The sequence below is a fragment of the Gopherus evgoodei genome, chromosome 1 (genome assembly GCF_007399415.2).
Source record: "Gopherus evgoodei ecotype Sinaloan lineage chromosome 1, rGopEvg1_v1.p, whole genome shotgun sequence".
NCBI lineage: Eukaryota > Metazoa > Chordata > Testudines > Testudinidae > Gopherus > Gopherus evgoodei.
Window position 1 is genome coordinate 42029766 of NC_044322.1, and position 23953 is coordinate 42053718.

A 23953-nucleotide genomic window follows, 5' to 3' on the forward strand; every position below is an offset into this window, starting at 1 on the left:
AAATGATCTGCTGCTTTTCATATCTTTTTCATCTTTATACTGTCCCCCCAAAACCACCATGTTGCAGGTGCATGTGTAGGTGCACAAAACTCCTAATCTCCTTGGGTACCTCAGTTCCCAGTTTTTCATACTTGAAATCTGTTCGGGAAAAAAAAATGTTTAATTAACAGAAGCTTACTCAGATACTTTCTGGCTGACATCAGGACATCCAAAAGTATGTAGGCAAAACGGAGCCTGCATACAGCAGCAGGTAAAGGCTTTTTGTATCTGAGTCAAAACAGAATAATCAAAGCTTTTTGCTTAAGGGTTCTCCTGGAAGAGAGACTAGTATGAAGAAACTATTTCACTAGTAGCTTTGTAGAGTAGTCAAGTTGGGACAATTTTTAAATGAGATTCTTTTGTTGGGAATCTTAAATTTCACAACTGATACACTCATAGTATAGCTCTTCATTCTTAGATGACATTACCTTTTTTTTTTAAAAAGTATTTCAGAATAAGTCCCCTTCCTCACCTCTCTTCCTCCTCCCCCTCAAAAAAGTGAGAATTGCAAGTTCCTGAGTTCCATATTAAGCTGAGTTACTGTCACTTATCAGTGATGCACTTGCTATACTTGAGCTTTATTAGCTGTGCACTTGAGACTTACAGAAAACTAGCTTTGTAAGTGACTTGGTCTGTAGTTGCAGCAGCACTCAGCATAGCAAAATCTTCTTAGCTGTGGAGGCTTTTTTAAAAAAGATTGTCATGCCCTTTTAAATTAGTACACTACATTTGGTTGCATTATGGGTTTGTGGCATAAGCTTAAAGTTTATTTGCATGAAGTGATTTGTAACTATCAAATGTTTTCATGGTACTTTTCTGAAATTCAGATAGTGATGAACAGTGTAGATATATAGCTGACAGATAGCAAGTTTGTTCATTAGTGGAGAGTATTAGATCTCTCTACTAATGAACTTTGTTGTTTTTGTATCTAACAATAAATTATAACAACTACTTGCCAAGTTTCATGGTTGCTCTTATTTACTATGGTGAGCCTGTTCCATTGAGCAGTGTTATCTAGGTAGTTAATGTAAGATTGACAAACATAGGAATGTAATACTGTCATATGTACTCTTACAGGAGGAGAGGGTAGCACCATCTATGGTTAAGATTGCCGAACGTTTTCCCATATAAGACTATGTTTTCAGTTTGTTATAATTTTGCCAAACTTTAACTGGTGGAACTGAAATTTTTGAAGCCAGTTACCACCTCAGTTTGAAATTTTTTGTGGGAAAGTTTCAGCAAAAATGGGTCAGCCATTTGTCAGAACAAAGTTTGGAGAAAAATATACTCTTTTTTCCAATGTCCACAAAATTCTTATATCCTTTCATTAAGAAGCACTAGTGTGGCCAGGCTTGGAGCAGGATTTAAAATTTGGCAGAAGGGTTTCCTTTGCGTCAAAGATGTCTCTTTTGCTGTTCCTGTGAGGGGGAAGAAATGCCAAGTTACAAGCCTTTAAAAATTTCACTGTGCATACATTCAGTATGGACTTGAGAAATTACCAGCTACATTCTCCAAAGATTTTGTATACTGAGCATGCTCCAGCCCGGGGCAGTGGCGACTGTGTAGGACAGGGGTCCCCAAAACGGTGCCTGTTGGTGCCATTGCACCCACTGGGGCGTCTAAGTGTGCCCGTATACTGGACGGTGGACAAACGTTTTCTGAAATGCTGCAGATAACTTGTGTCATCCAGAGGAGTCGCTGCTGAAATGCTGCCGATTTTCAGCGGTATTTTGGTGGTGACACCTCTGAATGATGCTACTTGTCGGCGGCATTTCGGCAGTGATGCCTATTAACGTTACCACTTGTCGGTGGAATTTTGGCTGATGCTCGTCCGCTGCCACCATCCTCCGTGGCTCGTCGTCTGGCGCCCGCCAGATGAAAAAGTTTGGGGATCACTGGAGTAGGACTTTTCTTGTAGTTGCAGCTCCCTGCTACTGTGGCCCCAGACACAGGAACTGAGAGATGGCAGACTTGTTTCTATGCCCTCATTGCTTCTCCTGCTGAGTCCTAGGCAGTGTGGAGGAGGAAGCCACCTGGTTCAAATGTAAGAGCACAGAATGGGCAGTGCTAATTGAATGATCTGCTATTCAGTAGCTTATTTATTACACACACTATTTAAACTCTCCTCTGAATACAGAATTATTAATTTCCTAATGGGCCTTTCTGCCTCACTCATCCCTATAGTATCTGAAATCATGACAAATGTTTGTTTATTTTCACAACACCCCTGTGAGGTGAGGGAGTATTATTCCCATTTCACAAATGGGGAGCTGAGGTGTAGAGAGATCAAGGTCACAATCATCCACTAATTTTGGGTGCTTAATCTGAGAAACCTCGGTTTTCGGGTGGGAAGTTCGTAAGTTCTTTATTTGTTCAAAACACAGCTCACACTGATGTTAATTGCATCTGTGAGTACTTGGCGCTTCTGCAAATCAGACCCCAGAATCTCAAGCTGGGCATCCAAACATAAGGACAGTTAGTGACCACCTGTGAAAATTTTGTTTTGCGTGGCTTGCTCACCGTTAGAAATTCTGATATAGGGATAAATCCAGTTCTCCAGGGCAGCATTCAACTGTCTTAGCCATGTGACCATTTGTTCTCTCCCTGCCTCATTTACTACACACCTTTCATCTTCTGCAACAACTGAAACAGGGGTCCTACAGACAGTCTCGTCTACATAGCCCTGGTTCATTCCCTGGAGCTGTCACCCTGTGCACTGACGGAGGCAGAGATCTCATGGAAAAAATAGCATGTGATCATATATTCAAAAACTATCACTATGCGTACATCCATGGGTCATGGCAACTTTATTTCTGGCATTTCCTAACTTTTGAGCGCTTAACTTTGTGACCATAATATTCTTTTAATTTTTTTGTGTATAATTTTTATATGCTAGTAAAGATTGTGGTGTAGGAACTATTAAAATTATCTGCTAACTCCTTTAGATGCTTTTTACTATAAAATATGGTAATAGTTAAAAATTTTCTTAACCTTCTTTCATCTTGTGTTTAAATATAGTTGAGTATCTCAAAAATAAAAACATAGGGAGCTATATCTGCTTTCGTAGCTCTGCCATGACAGCAGCACCATGCTTCTGTGGTGTTAGGTATGCACATGCAAGGAGCTGGCCATGAGAACAGTGCTACTTCTACTATTAGGTTGATTGTTGAGCTCTAGTTCCCTTATTCCCATGTCTAGGGCCATGTCTACATTATAGACTTCAGTGGACCTATGTTAGGGACCATACTACCCTCCTTCTGTCAGTAATGTGCCTCTTCACCAGAGCATCTCTACTGACTGAAGAGGGGCAGTGTTAGGGGGTTGAAAGCTAGGGCTCTCAGCCCCATGCAGCTCCCCATGGGAAGCCCAGCTGCCTCCCAGTGTTCTCACCTTCCCATTCCCTGATGAGAGCAGGGAGCTAGGGTCAGCTGGTTGAAAACCCACTGTTCTAATGTATTGTAACAGAACTGAGCGTTATTTTAAATATGTAATTTTTACCTTTGAAACTATTTTTATATTGCTTCTTACCTGACATTATATTGCAGTGCACCATATTAAGGTTAAGATTTCGTTTTACCCAACAGTCTACATATTGTGTCTAATTTGCAGTAAATATAGTTTTTAGTGAAATTATGAGGTGAAGGAGGGATTGAAATTATGAGGTGAGGGAGGGATAGCTCAGTGGTTTGAGCACTGGTCTGCTAAACCCAGGGTTGTGAGTTCAATCCTCAAGGGGGCCACTTAGGGATATGGGGCAAAAATCTGTCTGGGGATTGGTCCTGCTTTGAGCAGGGGGTTGGACTAGATGACCTCCTTGAGGTTCTTTCCAACTCTGATATTCTGTGATTTCTATAAATGATGAGTTAAGATATGGCCATATTATATTAGTGGATGCCCGATGGTGAGATCTCTAAGATAAGATGCTAGAGAGGCGGGTAGAAATGCAGAATTGGATGGAGACTAGTAAGGAGTACACTGGTAGACTTGTGAATCATCAGTGTAGAGGATGGTAGCTTTAAGAACTGTGAGTGTATGGCACTATGCAAAGAAAAAAGTGGAATCAAAGAAAGAGAGGACCAAAGATAGAGCCAGTTCTGTAGTTATATATGATACTATAACTTGGTATAATGGGATTAAAATTAAGCGGGAAAACTTTAGGCTGATCAGGAGAAACATCTGGGCAGTGAGATGATCAGGCTTCCAAGGGAAGTGGTGGAATCTCCATTTCCTGCAACATACAAAAATAGATCATGATGCTAGGGGTACATCTACACTGCACTCTTAGCCTGGACTCTGACTCAGTTTTGAGCCCAAGCCTCTCTTCAGTCCACTCACAACAATCTGACTCAGGTCAACAAGCACTCAGGATCTAGTCTTAGGACCCTTGCTGTGTGTGTGTGGTTGAGGGGGGTCAGGGCCCAAATCCCTCTGCGACTTAGGTCCAAACCCTTTCATTTTGCAGTCTGGACGCAGTTCTGACCTGAGTCAGAAGGCTCTTGTATAGAACTGTTAGCAGGGCTGAGAGACCCAGGTCCAGCAATTGTAAGCCCAGGTTCACAGTGCAGCGTGGACACTCAACTGAGGGCTTGGAAACAGCATGTTACCAAGCCTGGATCCCACAGATGTGGCCTTAGTCAGCAGTGAAGACGTACGCTAGAAAAGGTAGAGTTGGAAACAGTCCTGCACTGCTGATGATATGGGCTAGGCTGCCTAGTGTGTGTATTTTAGTACAACTCCTAAGGAGTTAAAGGAGCACTAAACGCATTGCCTTTGTTTTTGTGTGGCTGAATTTCGAAGTCATCTTGCTGCTTTGTACTTTCACTGATTTGAGAAGAGTAAATCATTTTAGTCACCAAGTTAAAACATTCTGTTCCTGAACATTCTTTGCTGAGAATTTACTTTTGGAAACGAAATACAGGCCCTTGTCATGGATTGTACAAGCCATAGTCAGGTTGTCTGTTTTGAGTGCTTATATGTCATAAATATGAACCAAATCTGTATGGTTAATGGCTGTCCCTCCTCGCCATAAGGACAGGAAAATACCAGTAGTAATCTTAAGCAGCAGAACATTTTTACTGTCTTCCCTCCGAAAAGAAAAAATTAACCTTTAGATACCCACACTTTAAATTTTGTATATTCTTAATAGTTCTCTGTTACTTTCTTTTCATCAGAATTTTGATGCAGTATATCCTGAAGAGACTCAGTGTTTGGAAAGCACCTGGAGAGAACATATTTTGAAGGTGTGAGGATTGAGTAATTGCTGTGGAGTGTGGGTTCCGAGAGAGAGTAATTCTGTTATCACCATTTTAGTGCCGAGGTGTTACTGGTTTTGAAAAATAAAAAGGAAGAAACTACATGTTCTCCAAGGAGCTTGCAGTCTAGATTAGACACATTTATGGTATGCACATTTCACAATATTGAACAGGAAGATTAGCTCTCCTGTTAGTAGTAGTACGGTATAGTTAGCTTATTTTCTGTTTTTCCCCTTTCTGTTTGCAAATAAATTTCTGATCACTAAGTTGGAGTTTTTGTAATAAAGGCAATTAGTTTTAGTCTTGCCTTGAGAAATGCTATATTAAAAACAGGCATAGAAGGGATATCAGAGTTAAAAGATTAGAACAGTGGTAGTGACAATACATAGAATCACTTACCACATAATATAAAGCACATAACTTGTACTTGAGAGCCATTAAACAGTTCACAAATGTTGATTTTTAACCAGGTGGTTATTTCTAGATAGAAGAAATGTCAGTACAGAATAAAGTTGGTCAGATATAAGCCCTACAAATATAATATTTTAATGAAGCCAGAAGCAGTTTTCCTAAGTTTTAAATGGCATCTCTCACACAGCAGCTTTGTGTCTGCTCCAAAAAAATAGATTTGTTTTTTTATCTCTGTAAAATTCAAGAGGAGACAAGCCATTGTAGTTTTTATCTCACAGTAGCTAATTGAGTTAAAACCTTGGGGGCAGGGTGGGGTGAGAGGGTTAATTTTGACTAGCCTGCATTGAGGTTAAAATTTACCTGTTCCTTGTCTCTAACAGGATTTTGAATCTAGATAGCCATCTCATTGTAAAAACACACCTTTTATTGCAGACATAGCTATAATTGAGGATTATAAGCAGTGATGGCAACACACAAGGTTCAGTCTGGATATTACTTTTCCAGAAGTCTGATATTTTTTCAGCACAGCGTTAGGAACAAAGATAATATTCCATTCTTCAAAAACAGAGATGTTTAACACTTACTTAATGCGAATACATAGTAAACACGTGAGAGAGAGGTTGTCCTAGTAAAAGTTTAACGCATCAGTCCCTTTGATTAATCTATAAGAAAGCTCCCTATATACGAGACCTCGAGCAAAGCCAGGAAAGACCAAATTTTAGATTCTTGTTATTTTTAAGATTAAAAACAAGCAGAAAAATCTTCTCCCAAACCTTTGTTTCAGACCACATTTACACTACATAAAAAAGGCACAAACCCAACTCTTTAGGCTTACCTTTCAGGTCCTGTTTTAAGCCTTGTTTCATAGTTATGCAGCACATGAAAAGCAGAACTTCCTGTTAAGCAGATGTACTTGGAGCTGCTCTCAACTTCTTTCAGTAATCCTGGAGTAGAAAGGGAGATTTGACCATATTACCTTTTAGTGTTTATATTAGACTTGCCCTTCAGTTTCCAACATTGCATGTGATTTATCCAGCTGAAAGTCACTTACTGACTCTTCTTGAAGTTTGATATGACTAGGCATTTATACCAGGCTCATCACTGAGGTTTCCAAACACCTAAGTTGTGACTAAATCGTTCGTAACTGAAAATATTGGCATTACTCTTTTTAAAATAAAAAGCTTTTGCTGTCCTTTGTTCTCTTGCTGTGCATGCAATCAAGAGTCTCTGTTTCCTGCTGTGGCAGTGGAAGAAGTATCATAGAGAAGACTTTTATTCTTTATTTCAGTTATCAAGTTTAACTGCTGTGTTATCATAAGCAAGAAGTTGCCTGATGGTTTTCTTTGTAAAAGTAGAAAAATGTGTTCTATGGTTCTTTCTAAATTTGCCTTCCTTCACTTGTTTCCAGCATTACCAAAAGTAAAAGTATGTTTTGGATCCTCCAAGCCACTTAAAAGTATGTTCTGTTTTTTGTTATGGCTATCAAACGATTAAAAAAAATTAATCATGTTCAACTGCACTGTTAAACAATAATAGAATTCCATTTATGTAAATAGTTTTGGATGTTTTCTACGTTTTCAAATGTATTGATTTCAGTTACAACACAGAATACAAAGTGTTCAGTGCTCACTTTATATTTTTTGATTATAAGTATTTGCACTGTAAAAAAAATACTATTTTTCAATTCACTTAATACAAGTACTGTAGTGCAATCTCTTTATCATGAAAGCTGAACTTACAAATGTAGAATTATGTTAAAAAAAAATTACATTAAAAATATTGTAAAATTGTGGAGCCTGCAAGTCCACTCAGTTCTACTTCTTGTTCAGCCAGTCTCTCAGACAGACAAGTGTGTTCACATTTGCAGGAGATAATGCTGCCTGCTTCTTGTTTAGTGTCACCTGAAAGTGAGAACAGGTGTTCGCATGGCACTGTTGTAACTGGCATTGCAAGATATTTATGTGCTGGATGTGCTAAAGATTCATATGTCCCCTCATGCGTCAACCACCATTCCAGGGGACATGGTTCCATGCTGATGACTGGTACTGATAACAGTCCAAAGCAGTGTGGAGCGATACATGTTCATTTTCATTATCTAAGTCAGATGCCACCAGCAGAAGGTTGATTTTCCTTTTTTGGTGGTTCAGTTTCTGTAGTTTCCACATCAGTGTTGCTTTTTTAAGACTTCTGAAAGCACGCTCCACACCTCATCCACCTCAGATTTTGGATGGCACTTCAGATTCTTAAACCTTGGGGTCAAGTGCTGTAGCTATCTTTAGAAATCTCACATTGGTACCTTCTTTGCATTTTGTAAAATCTGCAGTGAAAGTCTTCTTAAAATGAACATGTGCTGGGTCATCGTCCAAGACTGCTATGACATGAAATACATGGTAGAATGTGGGTAAAACAGAGCAGGGAACATACAATTGTCCCCCAAGCAGTTCAGTTACAGATTTAATTAACACTTTTTTTTTTTAATGCATGTCAGCATGGAAACATATCCTCTGGAATGGTGGCTGAAGCAGGAAGGGGCATACGAATGTTTAGAATATCTGGCACGTAAATACCTTGCAATTCTGGCTACAAAAGTGCCATGCAAATGCCTCTTCTCATTTCTGGTAACATTGTAAATAACAAGAGGGCGGCATTAGCTCCTGTACATGTAAACAACATTGTTTGTCTTAGTGATTGGCTGAACAAGAAGTAGCACTGAGTGGACTTGTAGGCTCTGAAGTTTTACATTATTTTGTTTTGAGTGCAGTTAAGTAACCAAAAAAAGGTCTACGTTTGTAAGTTGCACTTTCAGGACAAAGAGCTTGCACTACAGATTGTATGAGGTGAATTGAAAAATACTATTTCTTTTATCATTTTTACAGTACAAATATTTGATTTCAATTACAACACAATACAGTATATATGAGAAACATCAGAATATTTAATAATTTTAATTGGCATTCTATTGTTAATAGTGTGATTAAAACTGTGATTAATCATGATGAATTTTTGAGTTAATCACAGTTAACTCACACGATTAATTGACAGCCCTATTTTTTATATCTGTTTTTTGCCTTAAATGTTTGCTTTCTTTATTTTGCTAAAATCTTAGTTTGCTCATCATTCTAAATTTCTGCTGACATTGCATGAAAGAGAAACCCAGTCTGCTATACCCCTTCTTGCCACATCCATCTTTGCTCCTCAAACTAGTTTAGCTGATTCTTTCACTGTTGTGGGGAAATCTCTAGTTCTTTCCGGGTAAGATCATCTTGAGACTGTTTAACCTCACTTTCCTGAAGCATAAATAGTGTTAACGTAAATCAAATTGATGTATTTATCGTATAACACAACTTTATCCAACTTCAGAACTTTCCCACCACCCTAAAATAGTAAACAATTCATCTGAACTAATTAAAAAGTATACTTTTGGGAAATAGAACAGTACTGGAAATGCAATTTTAGTGGTACTAAATGCTAAACAATCTGAAAGTATACTTATGAATTTTAGTTATACAGAAAAGATCAAGATGGGCAATTTGAATGCAGAATCTAATGTAGTTCAATAAATGTGTGTCAATAAAAATTGAAAGTGGTGACTCTAAAATCTGTTCAAAGGTGTGTCCCAGGCCTGTTACACATGGATCTCAGATACCTACTTTCCCATTACTCAACACTGTTTATCCTTGGTGAAGTCCAGCCACTTCCAGCACAAGAGCCTTCTTTAGGCTGGCAGTGACACACAGTTACAAAGGCAATTTTAACAGTTGTGGCCTTTCTCAGAGGGAGGAAAAAAATCTGTAGCTTGTCTGAATAGTTAGTTGTCAAAAGCAAAGTCAAATAAGAGAAAAAACTGTTAACAGCATTTGTGGTCTTCCAGAAAATAGATCAAGTGACAACTGCCTCATCTATTTAGGTGCTTATCAAGCACCCATTGCTGTAGGAACTGTTTTCCCCCCAAAAATAATCTTATAGAAGACATGGTTCGACTAAGTGGGCTTTGTTTCTCTTGGCTTCTAGAAAGGTGTCTGGAAACTATTTTTCGCTCTTCTTTTAATGTATGTCTATTTGATCTGTATCTTGTCCCTTTCTATCTTTCTTTTCTTAGTCATTGCTGTTGATGTGGGAAGGCTATGTTAAAGAAATGAATCTTGGGTTTTGCTTTGAAGGCAGGGTTCACTGTTCACCTCTGGAATAGAATTCCATAGCCTCAAGCTATTACTAGGAAAACTCTTGTTCTCTGCTCTAATGAGTTTAACCCTTGAGGTCATTCATTGAATCATTCCTGTGGAGCATGATTAAGGAAGGTTGAATTGTTCTACTAAGTAATTTGGTACAGTGAAGTGGAAGGCTGTATGGATGAGGACTACCACCTTGAAATCAGCATGTTTCTTTGTGGGGAGCCAGTGTAGTTAGTGGAGCACCATAGTCGTGTGCTCTTAGTGGCTGGTGATGCATGGGACATGGGTTATTGTGCTTTGGTCTGGTTAGGATCTTTTAAAACTCAGTGTAATTACTCTGTAGTACAGCGAGGTGCAGTAATCTAGCAAGGAAGTTATGAAATCATGGACAGCCGGCCAGATCATTACTCTACAAAAGAGGCTCGGACTTCTTCCAGGTAGAGATAAGAGAATATTCTGGAGTAGCTACAGCTCTTATGAATATCCGGAAGCACCAAGGAGTCCAGGAAAACTCCCAAACTACAGAATGACATGGCATTTTCAGTTATTCCCCCTGAGAGATGCTGTGGAGGACAGCTCTTAAAAATGTTTTCATTATGCCAGTGCTATCAGTATTGAAGTGAGTGAGAGAGTTTGGGGGTCATTTGCATATTGTTGATTTGTGGGACTACAACATTTCATTCTTTTCCTCAGTGGCATATAGATGTTTAACAGGATGGGTGATGATAGTGTTGAGGAACAATGTAGGTGACCAGTCTCGTAGGGAATGAGAAACTGTTCATCATTGCGCTCTAGATGGGAATTAAAAAAATCCGTGGCTGACTTTTGTCAGCTGATTTGAGCTTGCAAGGCTGTGTTAGTTGGGCTGAAAAATTGCTGTGTAGACGATTGGACTGGAACTGGAGCCTGAGTTCTGGGTCTCTGTGAAGGTGGAGGGTCCCAGAGCTCAGGCTGCAGCCTGAGGCTAAATGTCTACACAGCAATTTTTAGGCCTGCAGCGCAAGCCTGAGTCAGCTGACCTGGGCCAGCCGTGGTCTTGCCACAAGGCTTTTATCCCTTTGAAGACATACTCTAAGGCCATGTCTACATCTAAAATTTTGCAGCGCTGGTTGTTACAGCTGTATTAGTACAGCTGTATAGGGCCAGCGCTGCAGAGTGGCCACACTTACAGCAACCAGCGCTGCAAGTGGTGTTAGATGTGGCCACACTGCAGCGCTGTTGGGCGGCTTCAAGGGGGGTTCCGGGAACGCGAGAGCAAACCGGGAAAGGAGACCAGCTTCGCCGCGGTTTGCTCTCGCGTTCCCCGAACCACCCTGCAAACCGCAGGGAAGGAGACCTGCTTGCTCGGGGTTCCGGGAACGAGAGAGCAAACCGGGAAAGGAGACCAGCTTCGCCGCGGTTTGCTCTCGCGTTCCCCGAACCACCCTGCAAACCGCAGGGAAGGAGACCTGCTTGCTCGGGGTTCCGGGAACGCGAGAGCAAGCCGGGGAAGGAGACCAGCTTGATTACCAGAGGCTTCCTCCTTCCACGGAGGTCAAGAAAAGCGCTGGTAAGTGTCTACATTGGATTACCAGCGCTGGATCACCAGCGCTGGATCCTCTACACCAGAGACAAAACGGGAGTACAGCCAGCGCTGCAAACAGGGAGTTGCAGCGCTGGTGATGCCCTGCAGATGTGTACACCTTCAAAGTTGCAGCGCTGTAACTCCCTCACCAGCGCTGCAACTTTCTGATGTAGACAAGCCCTAAGTATGTCTAAGCAAAAAATACTGTCAAATGCACAAAGTAACCAACTGAAAAAAAGGTTTTTTCTCTGACATTTCCCAGGTTTTTTTTGTAATCTTGAATGTTGCTTGTAACTATAATGTAGCAGAGAAGTCAGGTGTGTAAAACCAGTCTTTGTAATAAAGGACAATGTAAAAAATTATTCCAGGCATACCTTTTCGCACAAGAAATCCATGTGGCATTCCTAAACAGATTGTAATATTTGAGGAAGTTTAGGGTGCAGTCTGAGACATTCCATTGCAGTAAATCATTAGGATTGGATGTAATCCGAGGGTTCTGAAGGAAATGTAGTGTGAAACAGCAGAAATGCTGATGAGTTTATACAGTGCATCTTGGAATGGTGACTGTTCTTGAAACTTTGAAAGTTGCTAATAGCCTTCACCAGTCAGGAAGGACATGGATTTAACTTGTACAGTGTAGCATAAAGCTGCAGCAATACCTCAGTTTTCAATACTGACTGAAATTCAAGCAGAGAAGACCCGTGATTCCAGGGCAGTAGACACCTCAATGTGAACCTAAGCAATTTTGAATGAAAAATAACATGAAAACAACTAATTGTCACTAAACAGAGCCCCAGATTTCCATCTTGAAAAAAAATCTGGTGAATATCTGTACATCTGGATATAGTTCTTAGATTATCCACAAATACAAAGTTTGTTTTTAAATCATAAGATACATAAGGCGCATAATCAGCAATAACCCAAATTTAAGTGAGTAAACTTAAAAATACAGTTTAGATATTAGCAGCCAAGTATTTGGATACATCACTCATAAAAAGTTATACAGAGAGTTGGTTGTGGAAAGCATATATATCAATGAGTGAAGATTGTCCCTCAGTAATTGAGAATTTAGGGTAGGTCGTCCATTTGGAAAATACAATCCATGAGAAGAGTATTTCAGTTACTTTCTCCACTGTGCTTCTCATCGGCACTCCAGCTCATCCTTCCTGGTATTGCAGATGTCTGGTGATGTGTTCTGTGTAGATGTCCCTTGACCATCTGATGACATCTGACACCATGAGTTGCCGCATCAGCCAAGCGTAGCTTTGACCGATTCTGCATTTCTGCAACACTTGCTCGTTACTGGGGTCCCATGCGCCCAGGGTTCTGATGATCAGCGCATGTGTCTGAGCCTGGTAACCCTAGCTCTCAAGGTGTCAGCCAGAGGGGCATATTTCTCCACCTTTCGAGCTGACCCTTCCTAGTCCAAGTTGGATACTGACTAACAGGGGGTGGAAACAGTATTTGGCAGCTCTGCAGTTTTCAATATTCTCGTTAAAATAGGTCTACAGAATGGTATAGTCTTGTTCCGTTATTCTGAATTCACACTTCCAACCTACACAGCTGTGGGAGAGTAGGGTAAGAATAGGGCCAAACTGCAGATGGAGTAGAAGTTCTGGTTCCGTGCTGGGCTTTAGCAAGGGGGGCCTCATTAGAGCTCCCTCTTGGCTGTTCTTCTGGAGTTGTGGAAGAGGACCAAGAAGGTGCTGCAGGTACAGATATGGCTCTACCTCCCTGTTCCCTTAGTCCTTAAATTTAAGATTCAAAACTGACTTGAAGAAAATTTCATGTCCTTTTTGATTATGACATGTAGTTGGGGTCTCCAACATCTGTAGTCCACCTCTCCTGAAAAACTCTTCAGTAGCCAGCTAAATGCTAATGTCATGACAGCATGTGTTTAAGGGCATGTCTTCATTGCAAAGATACCTTGTAATAACTCAAGTGTTCCCCTTAACTTGTCCCATGTGTTCTCCCACAACCTGACATTCAAGTGCAGTGGTGCTACTAACTTAAGTTGGCTGGCTCAAATGGGGATATAGGCTGAAGTGTGAGCAAGCGCAACTTGTCAGTTGCCAACTGGGTGCTGGTTAGTGCCATTGAGTGCTGCTGCTACTCTAATGCCTTCTTTGTTTCTTCTGGAAAAACTTTACTGCTATCTGTCTGTTCTAGTTTGGAAGCAGGGAAGTTACCAACCAGCTCATGCAGCCTGCTTTGGCATTCAAAACCCTACATTCTCACCTGTGGGTGTGAATACCAGCAACTGCAGTCCTTCAGCGTGGTACAGAGATCCATTTCATTCTGTTTGACAATGATGCCTAGGAAGCCATGTTAGCGTGCTACTGGCTGGAGCTGATACCAAGGTTCAAGTTGCACTGATGTGGTACAGGTCTTTCCTCTGAGTTGGATCTGTGCCTTGCCATCACACATTTATGCTTTGTGGAGGGTTTCTTTACTGAAACATACCTTCCATAGAACCATAAAATCTTGATTCTTTGTTTAATTAGTGTGTGTTAGGTCTTCATGAAATTACTATTTTTTTTTTATTCTTAAAAATCCTTGTTGCACTGTAGTAGCAAATTTATATAGGTACAGTTGAATTACTTTTATTATAAGCCCTTGTTTCTAGACACTTAACTTTCTGAAAGTATGCCTTGGGAATTAAGTCTTTCATAATTGCTTTTAGCCTGGAAGAACTTTTAGGCAACATAGTGTCTGTGCTGTAAGATGTTTGAGTTCTTCCCCGCACATCATTTTAAGTTGTTAACTTGCTATGAATGTTGCCATCAAGAGGAATGAATACATTGTTTGAAAAATAGTTGTTTGAGTAATAAATTATTGAACACTTTGAGAACTTCTTACTATGTGTGCAAGATCATTTACTCTCCTTTCTTTTTAAAAAATTCTTCCTTTCCTGATGCTCCAGCCACATTACTTCCTATTCTGATACCATCACTTGTTCCTTACTCTTTCCACATTGTTTGAACTCCTCCTCCTTGCCTACCTCTGTTATAATTTTATATTGCACTCATCCTCCATCCTAACTGCTCCTTTCATTATATGCACAAATATGTTTTCTTTGTAGCTTCTCTTAGGAATGCACGTCTAAATTTAGACAAATATATTATTGGCAAGAAACAGACTTGCTAAACTAAAATCATCTGAAAATTTTTTTCCTTTTTTTCTTTTAGTTCCTGGAATAGATGGCGGTGGTTTAGCTGATGCTAGTCTCACAGATTCCTACTTTAGTACCAGCTTCATTGGCGTTAATGGATTTGGAAGTCCTGCTGAAGCAAAATATCCCATGATGCAGGTAATGTTAGCAGTAAACTGTATCAATTTGTACTAGCTCTGACAGCCATGTTACATTGTGCCAAGAACTGAAAACAGTTAAGTGGCAGGAGCAACAGAAAACTAACTTGCCTTTCTATAACTGTTTTTGTACCCGTCAGAGTACATTAGGCTTTCCCATTTCATCTAACGGTGAAAATAGAACAACCTTGTTCATTCCTTTGTGTTGTAATTATTTTTATTAGCACTTTTGTTTCAGGATGAAAGATCTATTCCTTTTGTTGATTTCATTTTATATTGCACCTTAAATCCTCTTGAGACTTGTGTTCAAAATATACTGCAATCTTAACTTTAACTGTCCAGGTTTCTTTTTATGGCCCCCTTATTTGTGTCTATCATATTTGAATTGGTCTAACTTCTTTCAGCCTTTTTACTCAAAACTATAAAATATTTTTAATTGAAATACATTTTAATGTCCTTAAGCCTCTGAAACGGTGTGAACTGTTCAAGTAACAATGTACTAATATGCTGACTTATGTAAACTCTCAGGTGAACATCTATCATACTCTCTCTATGTGACATTGCCCAAAGAATATAAACTAATTAGGTGACCTCCATTTGCTGTGTAATTTTTTGGAATAGATTTTATTTTATAGCAAATATAGGTGTTCATTATATGTTATCATAGACAATGTAACAGTCATACAATACAGTCTGTTAGAAAGGGCTGCTCATCTTACTTCAAAGCATAAGTATATGGATCTGCTAGTAAATGCAGTAATAATCTCATAATAAAATAAAGTACTTTAACCCCAATCCATCCTCTCTTTAAAAACCTGAGGGAAGATGGTCTGTCTATGTTCTTGGAAAGCTAATAAATCCAGATTTTGGGTGACCAGAAGCGGCGAGTGCTTTCTTATGGAGAAAGCCCTTCCAGCAGCTTTTTCTTATGTTATATCAAGGAAACTCCAGCTTGTAAGGCTCCTTTGAGATCAGGTGTGGTGCATATAAAAATAATTAGCAAAGAGTGGGAAAGAATTAGGTGTTCCCTTTCTGCCTTCTTTTTCATGTGTGGTATGAAAAAGGTTCTATTGCTTATTTTAAATGGGGTTGGAGGATGCATAACTTGCTGTGTAGAATTTTTTTTATACTGGCAGCCATGCAGGAGATGAAAATTGGCATCTTGACCTCCTATTTCAAGGTGAGTTGGCAGGGCTGGAAATTAGAAAATCATTTTCTTGTACTCTGAAGAAATTTGAGCTAGATAGCACTGAGTTAAACATGGAACTATGCAATATAAGTGCAAAGTTTTGCATTTTTTGGACTCTGATCTTTAACAGCAACATTTTCCTTGTAGAATACACAACTTTTATTGTAATTTCATACTTCTTTAAGAAACACATCATGCACTTAACTTGGGTGCCCATGCAAATGCTGAGTATTTGGTAATGTTGCTAAGGTTGTAATTAATTTTTCGCACAGTAACCCACAAAACCTTAAAGTGTTGTGTATAATGTTTTCTTATCTGTGGGAGTCAGAATAAAGTTCCTTGTGAAGATGGGGAGTTTCATTGCTGAAAACATGCTCTGTGGACATTAAGCTTACTGTTAAGAAGTGTTTCTTGGTTTTAGGGTTTGCATTGGAAGATGTTGCACTTAATCAATAAACTGAAGGTTTTGTCTGTAAAGTACAGCTCTACCCTGATATAATGCGACCCAATATAACATGAATTCAGATATAACGTGGTAAAGCAGTGCTCCAGGGTGTCAGGGCTGCGCACTCTGGCAGATTAAAGCAGGTTCGATATAATGCAGTTTCACCTATAATGCGGTAAGATTTTTTGGCTCTCGGGACAGTGTTATATTGGGGTAGAGGTGTATGTCTCTGGAATATATGAACACAAATGCACAAGAATTATAGGGGGAGCTACCAGCCCCACCTATTAAGGTTGCCTGACACATCTCATTATAAGAGTGCGTTTTCAGTTGTTTATAACTTTGCCAAATTTTAACTATTTGGGCTGCAATTTTCCATGCTGTTTGTCTGCCTCAGGATGATTTCTTTTTTTAAAAAGATTGCCAAAAAAATTTGATCTGTTTCCAAGAACAAGGCTACGGATATATTCATGCAACCTTTTCTTTTAACAACTTTATTGCCCCTGTGCTTTGGAGCAGGGATTTGAAATTTGGTAGGCTCGTGGCCATTGTGTCAAGGATGCATCTCTTGCTGTCCCTGTGAAAATCTGCCCAAATTTGAGCAAGTTATAAGACTTTGAAAATCACAGTTTTCACGTGCTCAGTATAGACTTTTTTAGATTTTAGTAGTTAAATTTCCTGAAGATTCCATCCACACTGGGCATGCTCTGGCCCAGTGCAGTGTGAGGCTTTCCTTGCATTTGCTGCTCTGGGCTGCTGCGTGCTATGCTGGGTTCAGGTTGGGTACAAGAACTGAGAACTCTCTCCTGTGCTCTGAAGCCCCGCTCTCTACTGGGCCCAAACATGGAGGAGGAAGCTGCTTGATTTGTGTATGGAGGGCACGAGAGCTGGACATGTAGGGATAGATTGAGTAGATGGGACATGGAGACTGTGATTGGAGGCTGATAGGGAAACTGGGGGCAGGACAAGAAGGTGAGGTGAGGCTGATCTGATGAGGAACTGGAGTATGGGTGGAGAACTGGGACTGGCTAGGCAAAGAGACTAGGACAACAGGATGATGGCACAGATTGGAGAAGAAGCCTGGAGAGTGAGATTGGGAACATGGACTATGGCACCTGCGACTGGAAGCCAGGGGAACTGGGAATGGCTGGATAAGGGAACTGGGACTAGGACTTGCTGGGCAAGGAGGTGGATAGAAAAGCCTGAGGAAAGGAGAGGGTTGAGGAAGAGACAGGCTTGAGGAAAAGGACAGATGGCAGGAGGTAGAGCAGAAGAGTCTGTGATCACTAGAGCATGCTTTCCTCTAAACCTGGAATGGAACCCAAGACTACTAAATCTCACCATTCTTCTGCTGTCAGTGAATGTCTGTGAAGCTCACTGGCAGTGTCTCGTAACCCTTTAGTGCTGGTGCACATTGAAGATGACTGCCTACTACTGCTGTCAGTCACTCTGTTAGCTCGAGTGGCAGAGGTCTGTGTGGTGTTATCTAAAGGTTCCACCCCTTGCAGTGAGCCATGCGAAAGTGAGAATGATGAAACATGATGGAATTTTTTTTGTTTGCTTTTTTTAGAACCTAGGAAATTACTTTCACTCACACACTCTCTCACACACAAATCTGTTAAAAGAACATTAAGAGGGCAAAAGTCAAGCACTCACTGGTAAGGAAATACCAGAGTTAAGGTTGCCTGTGCTTTAACTTAGTTCACTTGTGCATATGCATTGTGATACTGTTTTTTAATTACTGGTCACAAGATTCTGTCTCCTTCAGTGTACAGAATGGATGGCGCTCACTTAGTAAGCATCTGTTCAATATTTTGTTTACTCATCATGTTCAGTGTGTGGCCCCCAGACGTTATTTACCACACACCATTCAAACTTTGCTCTGAAAACAATTAGCTCATGGGCTTTTCTGTGGAGCTCATCACTGTAGCATCAGAGTGCTTCAGAAGTACTAATAAATTTACTTGCACAACACTCCTGTGGGTATTGATCCCATTTTACAAGCGGCGAACTAATATGAGAAACCTACTATTGGATTTTTCAGAGTTCTTTGCATTATATAGTACGTCATGTTCAAAGCACGCTTCCCACTGACTTCAGTTATAGCTGAGAGTGCTCAGCATTTCTGCAAATCAGACACCAGGGTCCCAAGTCAGAAAATGGAAATGCGTTTAGTGACCACCTTTGAGAAGTTTGGATTAAATAACTTAACTACATTGTATGGGAACTCTGTGGTAGAGGCAGTGATAGAAACCTATCCTCCAAAGCAGCATTCAGTCTTCTTTACCATGAGACCATTCTTTCTTTTCCTGCAGTCTGCTGCCTCATTCATGACACACCTTTCATCTTTTGCAGCAACTGAAATGGGTACTAAGACAGCAGTCTCCTTCATTACACAGCCCTGATTCATCCCTACAGCTGGCCCATCCTGTACACTGAATGGGGCAGGGGTCTTGTGGAAAAACTAGCATGTGATCCTGTAATTAAAGATCCTATTGTAATGCATACACCCCAGAGGGGCACATTAAGATTGTACAGGCAATCTAAATTCTTCTTTAAGTTCTTGCACACGTCCATTCCACATAGGTATGCACGTGTTAGTGCACTGAAGCCAGACAACTTTTTCCCATAGCAGTATCCATTGAGGCAGTGCATGTGCCCTCTGCACACTTGTACCAGCCAAGCCTATGAAGGGTCAGAACAGCCCTTCCCCCACTCCAGTTCCATCTCGTATCCTATGGTCAGTAGTCAGCATGTGTGAGCTTCTCACCTTCTTTTTCATTCTCTCTTTAGGAAAATTTTTCTAGAGGGTTTTTTAATTGTAAATAGTTACTTTAGTATAGTTGTTACAGTTTTAGTTAATGGTACTCATTTGCAAAAGATGACTTGATTTTTATCTTCTTGTTCTTTGAGCTTTTCTGTATGAGACCAACTTAAATCCTTGTAGGTTAAGTGCTGTTATGGCTGTAACTAATCTGTAAGTCAGAGAGCCTAACTCCTTCTGTTTAAAGTGTGTGGGAGAAGAATATGAGAGACATAAGTGCCCTCTCTGTAGAGGGGTTAAGATCAGGACTGAGAAGTCGAGGGAAGTGCAGTGTCAAGATATTCTGGTGGAAGCAGCTTTGTGCTCAGTTTTGGAACCCAGGTGCTCAGTATGCAGGAATTCGGACTGTACTCCATCTTGGAACATTCTACCAGGCTTGATGGCATCCCTGTGCAGAAGAGGTTCAGAGAGATGACACTCTTCTCTGTCTCAGTATCATGTAAACAGCAGCAGATATCTAGCACTTTGACCTCTTCCAGACAGAAAAAGCCCTCTTTATCTTCAAGGGGTAAGCCAGGTCCCACTAGGAACTCGCTTATATCACATTCTGGCGACGTAGAGTTGTCAACTCTGGCACCTCATGTGGTACCATCCAAGGTAGGCAATACCTTCATAGATACATGAAGAGTTTTGTATGGTTACCCTAGCATCTGTTGTTCCTAGACCCAAAAGATTCGTTCACTGCTCTCAGCTTAAATGATTCCTTCTTCCATGTGGCGGTTCACCAGAGCCACAGGAGCGTCTTAAAACTCATAGCAGATGTTATAAGCTTATGGTCCTCCCCTTGAGTCTGCACAAAGTGCATGGCAGTGGTTGCAACATATCTCAAGAAGCTAGAGGTCCAGGCCTACCCATATCTGGATGAATGGTTGTTTTGAGATCTGTTCAGACAGCAAATAATAGTGGCCATTGAAGATCTGGTCCGTTTTTCAGTCAGTGGATCTATTGATCAACAAGGACAGATCAGTTCTCCCTCTCCTGAGAGTCAAATTCATAGGAACAGTTCTCCGCTCAACCACAGCAATCACATACTTACCTCAAGCTAGAATTTCAAGTGATATGGGACCTATACAAAGACTTCAGGCATATCCTTGTACAACAGTGAGGAACTGCCTGAAACTTCTAGGTCACATGACAGCTTGTTCTTAGAAGAATCAGTATCCAGACTTCACCTCAGTCATGTGGAGAATTTGTCTATCTACCATCCTTATCATCTGGGCATGCTGACTCAAATATTCACAAGTATTTTGTCATCCCTGGACTGGTGGATGGAATCTGTCAGTGTATGCAGCAGTGTTTCTTTTGCCCCAACTCTGCCCTCTGTGACCGCGGTCATGGATGACTTTCAGACTCAAGTTCTCTCCCTCACATAAATGTCTGAGAGCTTTGAGCTATCCACCTGGCTGATGAAGTGTTTCTTCCCCATATCAAAGGTGGTTCTGCTCAGGTGCTCCTGGACAATACAGCTGTGATGTTGCATCTAAACAAGCCTGGACGTGCCAGGTATGACCCTGTTTGCCAAGAGGCAATAAACCTTTGGTCTTTCTGAATCAGGAATGAGATTACTCTCAAAGCATCTCACTTTCCTGGGTCTCCGAACTATCTAGTAGACTATCTCAGCAGATCATTCAGCAATGATCACGAATGGTTTCTCAGACTGAACATGGCAAAGTCCATTTTTCAGATTTGCAGAATGCCAGGAATAAACCTATTCACCACCTGACAGAACAGGAAGAATCCCCAGTTCTGTTCAAGGGCAAGTCCCAGCCTGGGATATGTCAGATGTGTTTCTACTATCCTGGAAGAGGAAACTTCATTACACTTTTTCTCCTATCCCTATGCCATCAAGAGTTTTGAGAAGGCTCAGACAGGATGCCACCACCAGTCTTGCCAGCTAGCATAGGTTCTTGGACCCCTTGAGCCTTTCTATTCAAAATTCCATACCTCTGTCTCAGGCTTGGACATAGTTTCACAGAACCATGGTCAGATGCTGCATCCCAACCTTCTCAGCCTACATCTGACTGCTGGATGTTCAGTGGGTAGCTCCCCAGGAAGTGATCTGTTAAGTTGGAGTGCAAAATGTTCGTTTTAAATAGCAGAAAACCCTCCACCAGATATACTTACCTCAAGATACAAAAAGGTTCTCTGTTTGGTCCCAGCAGAATACCACCTCCCTTTCACAGGCTCCTATTCATATTATTCTGGATTACCTGCTTCACCTAAAGGAAAAAGGATTCTGTCAATTAGCTGACAGAGGAACCTTCAGGTATCTCCAAGTTCTCTCCTCCCGTAGAAGGAAGATGACTGTTAAGTTCTTGAAAGGTTTGGACAGGCTCTTCCCAAGTATTAGGGACCCAGTAATATGATGGGATCTGAATATTTTTTTTTCCAACTTAATGGAGCCCCCTCTTGAAACTATAGCTGTGTCCTCATTTTCTCCTGTCTCTCTGGCATTCTTGGTGGCTGTTACTTCGGCCAGTAGGGTAGTAAAACTTCAGGCTTTCATGGCTGACCATCCTTATATGGTGTTTTATACAGAGAAAGTGAGCTTGCGTCCACATCCAAAATTTTCACTTAGCTAATGTTGGAACTTCATCTAAATCAGACTATATGCTCACCAATATTTTTTTTTCTTCCAAAACCTTCCGCTGCCCCCAATAATAAAAAAGAAAAGAAAAATCCATACGTTGGAGAGCACAAGCCTTTTCTTGGGACAAGGACAAAGGAGTTTAGAATTTCTCTTAAATTATTTGTCTCCTTTGCTGACAGGATGAAGGGGCAGCCTGTCACTTCAAAGAGGATTTCTTCCTGCATCTCCTCCTGTATTTGTGCTACAATATTGCTAAAGTTCCCCTATCTCAGTGAGTTCTAGCCCATTCTACAAGAGCACAAGCATTGGCTGCTTTCTTGGCTCGTGTTCCCATCAGTTGAGATTTGCAGGGCTGCGACTTGGTCATGTGTTTAGACCTTCACCACTGTCTCCAATGCCTCAAGAAATGACATTAGATTTGGGAGAATGGTGTTGCAGGCCTTGTTTAGGTAGACTCCGACACTCTTCTGTCATGTGGAACTGCTTGTGAGCCATCTAAAATGGAATGGACATGTTCAAGAATTCAAAGAAAATATGGTTATATAACTGGTAAATGCGCAATGTCTAGAAGAACATGTCCATTTCACGACTCCCTCTCCTTCCCCTCTACATTGGAGTCCCAGCAAATACTGGCTTCTGGTGTGAAGGAAATGAGGGGCATCAGTGCTACTCTGCTCCTTTGCACTCTAAGCCGGCAGCATGCCCACGCAGAGGGTGTATGTGCTGCCCGGATGGGTACTGATATGGGAAAAGTTTTCCTGCTTTGGTGCACTGGCATGCGCACACACCTAAAATGAAATGGACATGTGCAACACATCTCAAAGAACAAGAATGACCAAACAGGTATGTAACTTTTTTCTGTCACTTCCTAACTTTTGAGGGCTTGACTTTTGCAATTTTCATGTTTTAATGTAGTATGTGTATAATATTTAAAAATGTATTGTGGGCATGAAGAAGGAACGCAGGAGAGAACTGGTTAATAAGGATAAATGAAGCCAAAGTACAGGAGGGGTATGCTTCTGGGATGAAGGGGTAGTTGACTGGCTGAATGCTTGCAGAACTGATTTTAATACTGCTGAGATTTAATTTAATTGTGTATATGTTGTATGTTAGGGCAAAGAGAGCCTTGGATAGGCATCTTTATTAATTTAAATCTAGATAAATAGATAAAAAATAAATTAAGGCTAGAGAAGAAGGGAGGGTAGAATGGTAAATACCAAAGAGAGCAATGAGGGTGAGGCTAGTAGAAAGAGCCTGTGAGGGAAGAGGGAGGAGAGGATTGGGATAAACAGCCAGATAGTAGAAGGGAAAGAATGTCACAGTGAAAATCTGAGGAATGAGAGTCTAAAGACCTCACTAGTATCCAGAGGCTGCAAGAGTGTGCTGTGGCTGCTGTTGCCAGCTTTTCCTCATTCTTCCACTTCTACAGATTGGCTGCTTGCCCTTTCATCAGCACCTGACTCTCTGTGCCTTCTTTCATACTGCCTTCCCTTTAGATGAGATGTAAGTAGGGGCAGAGCTGTGCTGTTCCTTGACAGCGAAGAAACAGTAAAAGTATACTGATTTTCTGAATGGTACTTACATTCCGCTTTTGTAATTTAATTGCTATATATTCAGATAACCACAGTGACTGTTCTGAAAAACTTTCTTCAGTGTATAAGTCTTAGATTAACGTTGAAGATTTAAAAATAAATTAAATCTGTACTTTTCCAAATGAGTATCTGCCATTCAAAAATGAGAGCCCAATAGCTTCCATTGGAGGGAGTGCTCGGAGCAAGTTGGAAGATAGTAAGAACACCATTGGTTGGACTATGCTACTGCTCTCATCAGCGGTATAACATCAACATAAGGAATTTTTTAGAAAAAGCTCAGTGTAGACAAGACCCTGGATGTTGCATGTGATGATGGATCTTGCTCTGACAACAGTTTTTCTTTTAGATTTGAACAGAGGCAACTTACTCATATCACTTAAACAAAAAGAACAGCCATCAGTTTTTGGTCTGACTTTGAACTAGTTCTTTATGACACATCAGGACCATAGCAACGGAATATTGAGTATTGAAATAGCCAGCAAGGGATTAGGGATATGTGTGGAACTGAGTGACCTCCATGTGGCATTGGGGCAGGGATTTTGTTTATTTGACTTTGGTGTCGACAG

General features: G+C 40.7%; 1 protein-coding gene across 5 annotated transcripts in view; it reads left to right on the plus strand.

Annotated features, from left to right (window-relative positions):
* Nucleotides 1–5210: 5210 nt before the first annotated feature.
* The window catches only part of PAN3 (poly(A) specific ribonuclease subunit PAN3), a 123490-nt gene continuing 104747 nt past the window's right edge, over nucleotides 5211–23953 (plus strand). For all 5 annotated transcript variants that reach the window (XM_030562655.1, XM_030562661.1, XM_030562697.1 and 2 more), the window contains exons 1-2: nucleotides 5211–5279; nucleotides 14627–14748. In XM_030562655.1, the coding sequence (XP_030418515.1) occupies nucleotides 14740–14748 (9 nt within the window). In that variant the 5' untranslated portion in view covers nucleotides 5211–5279; nucleotides 14627–14739. The remainder of the gene's footprint in view (nucleotides 5280–14626; nucleotides 14749–23953) is intronic.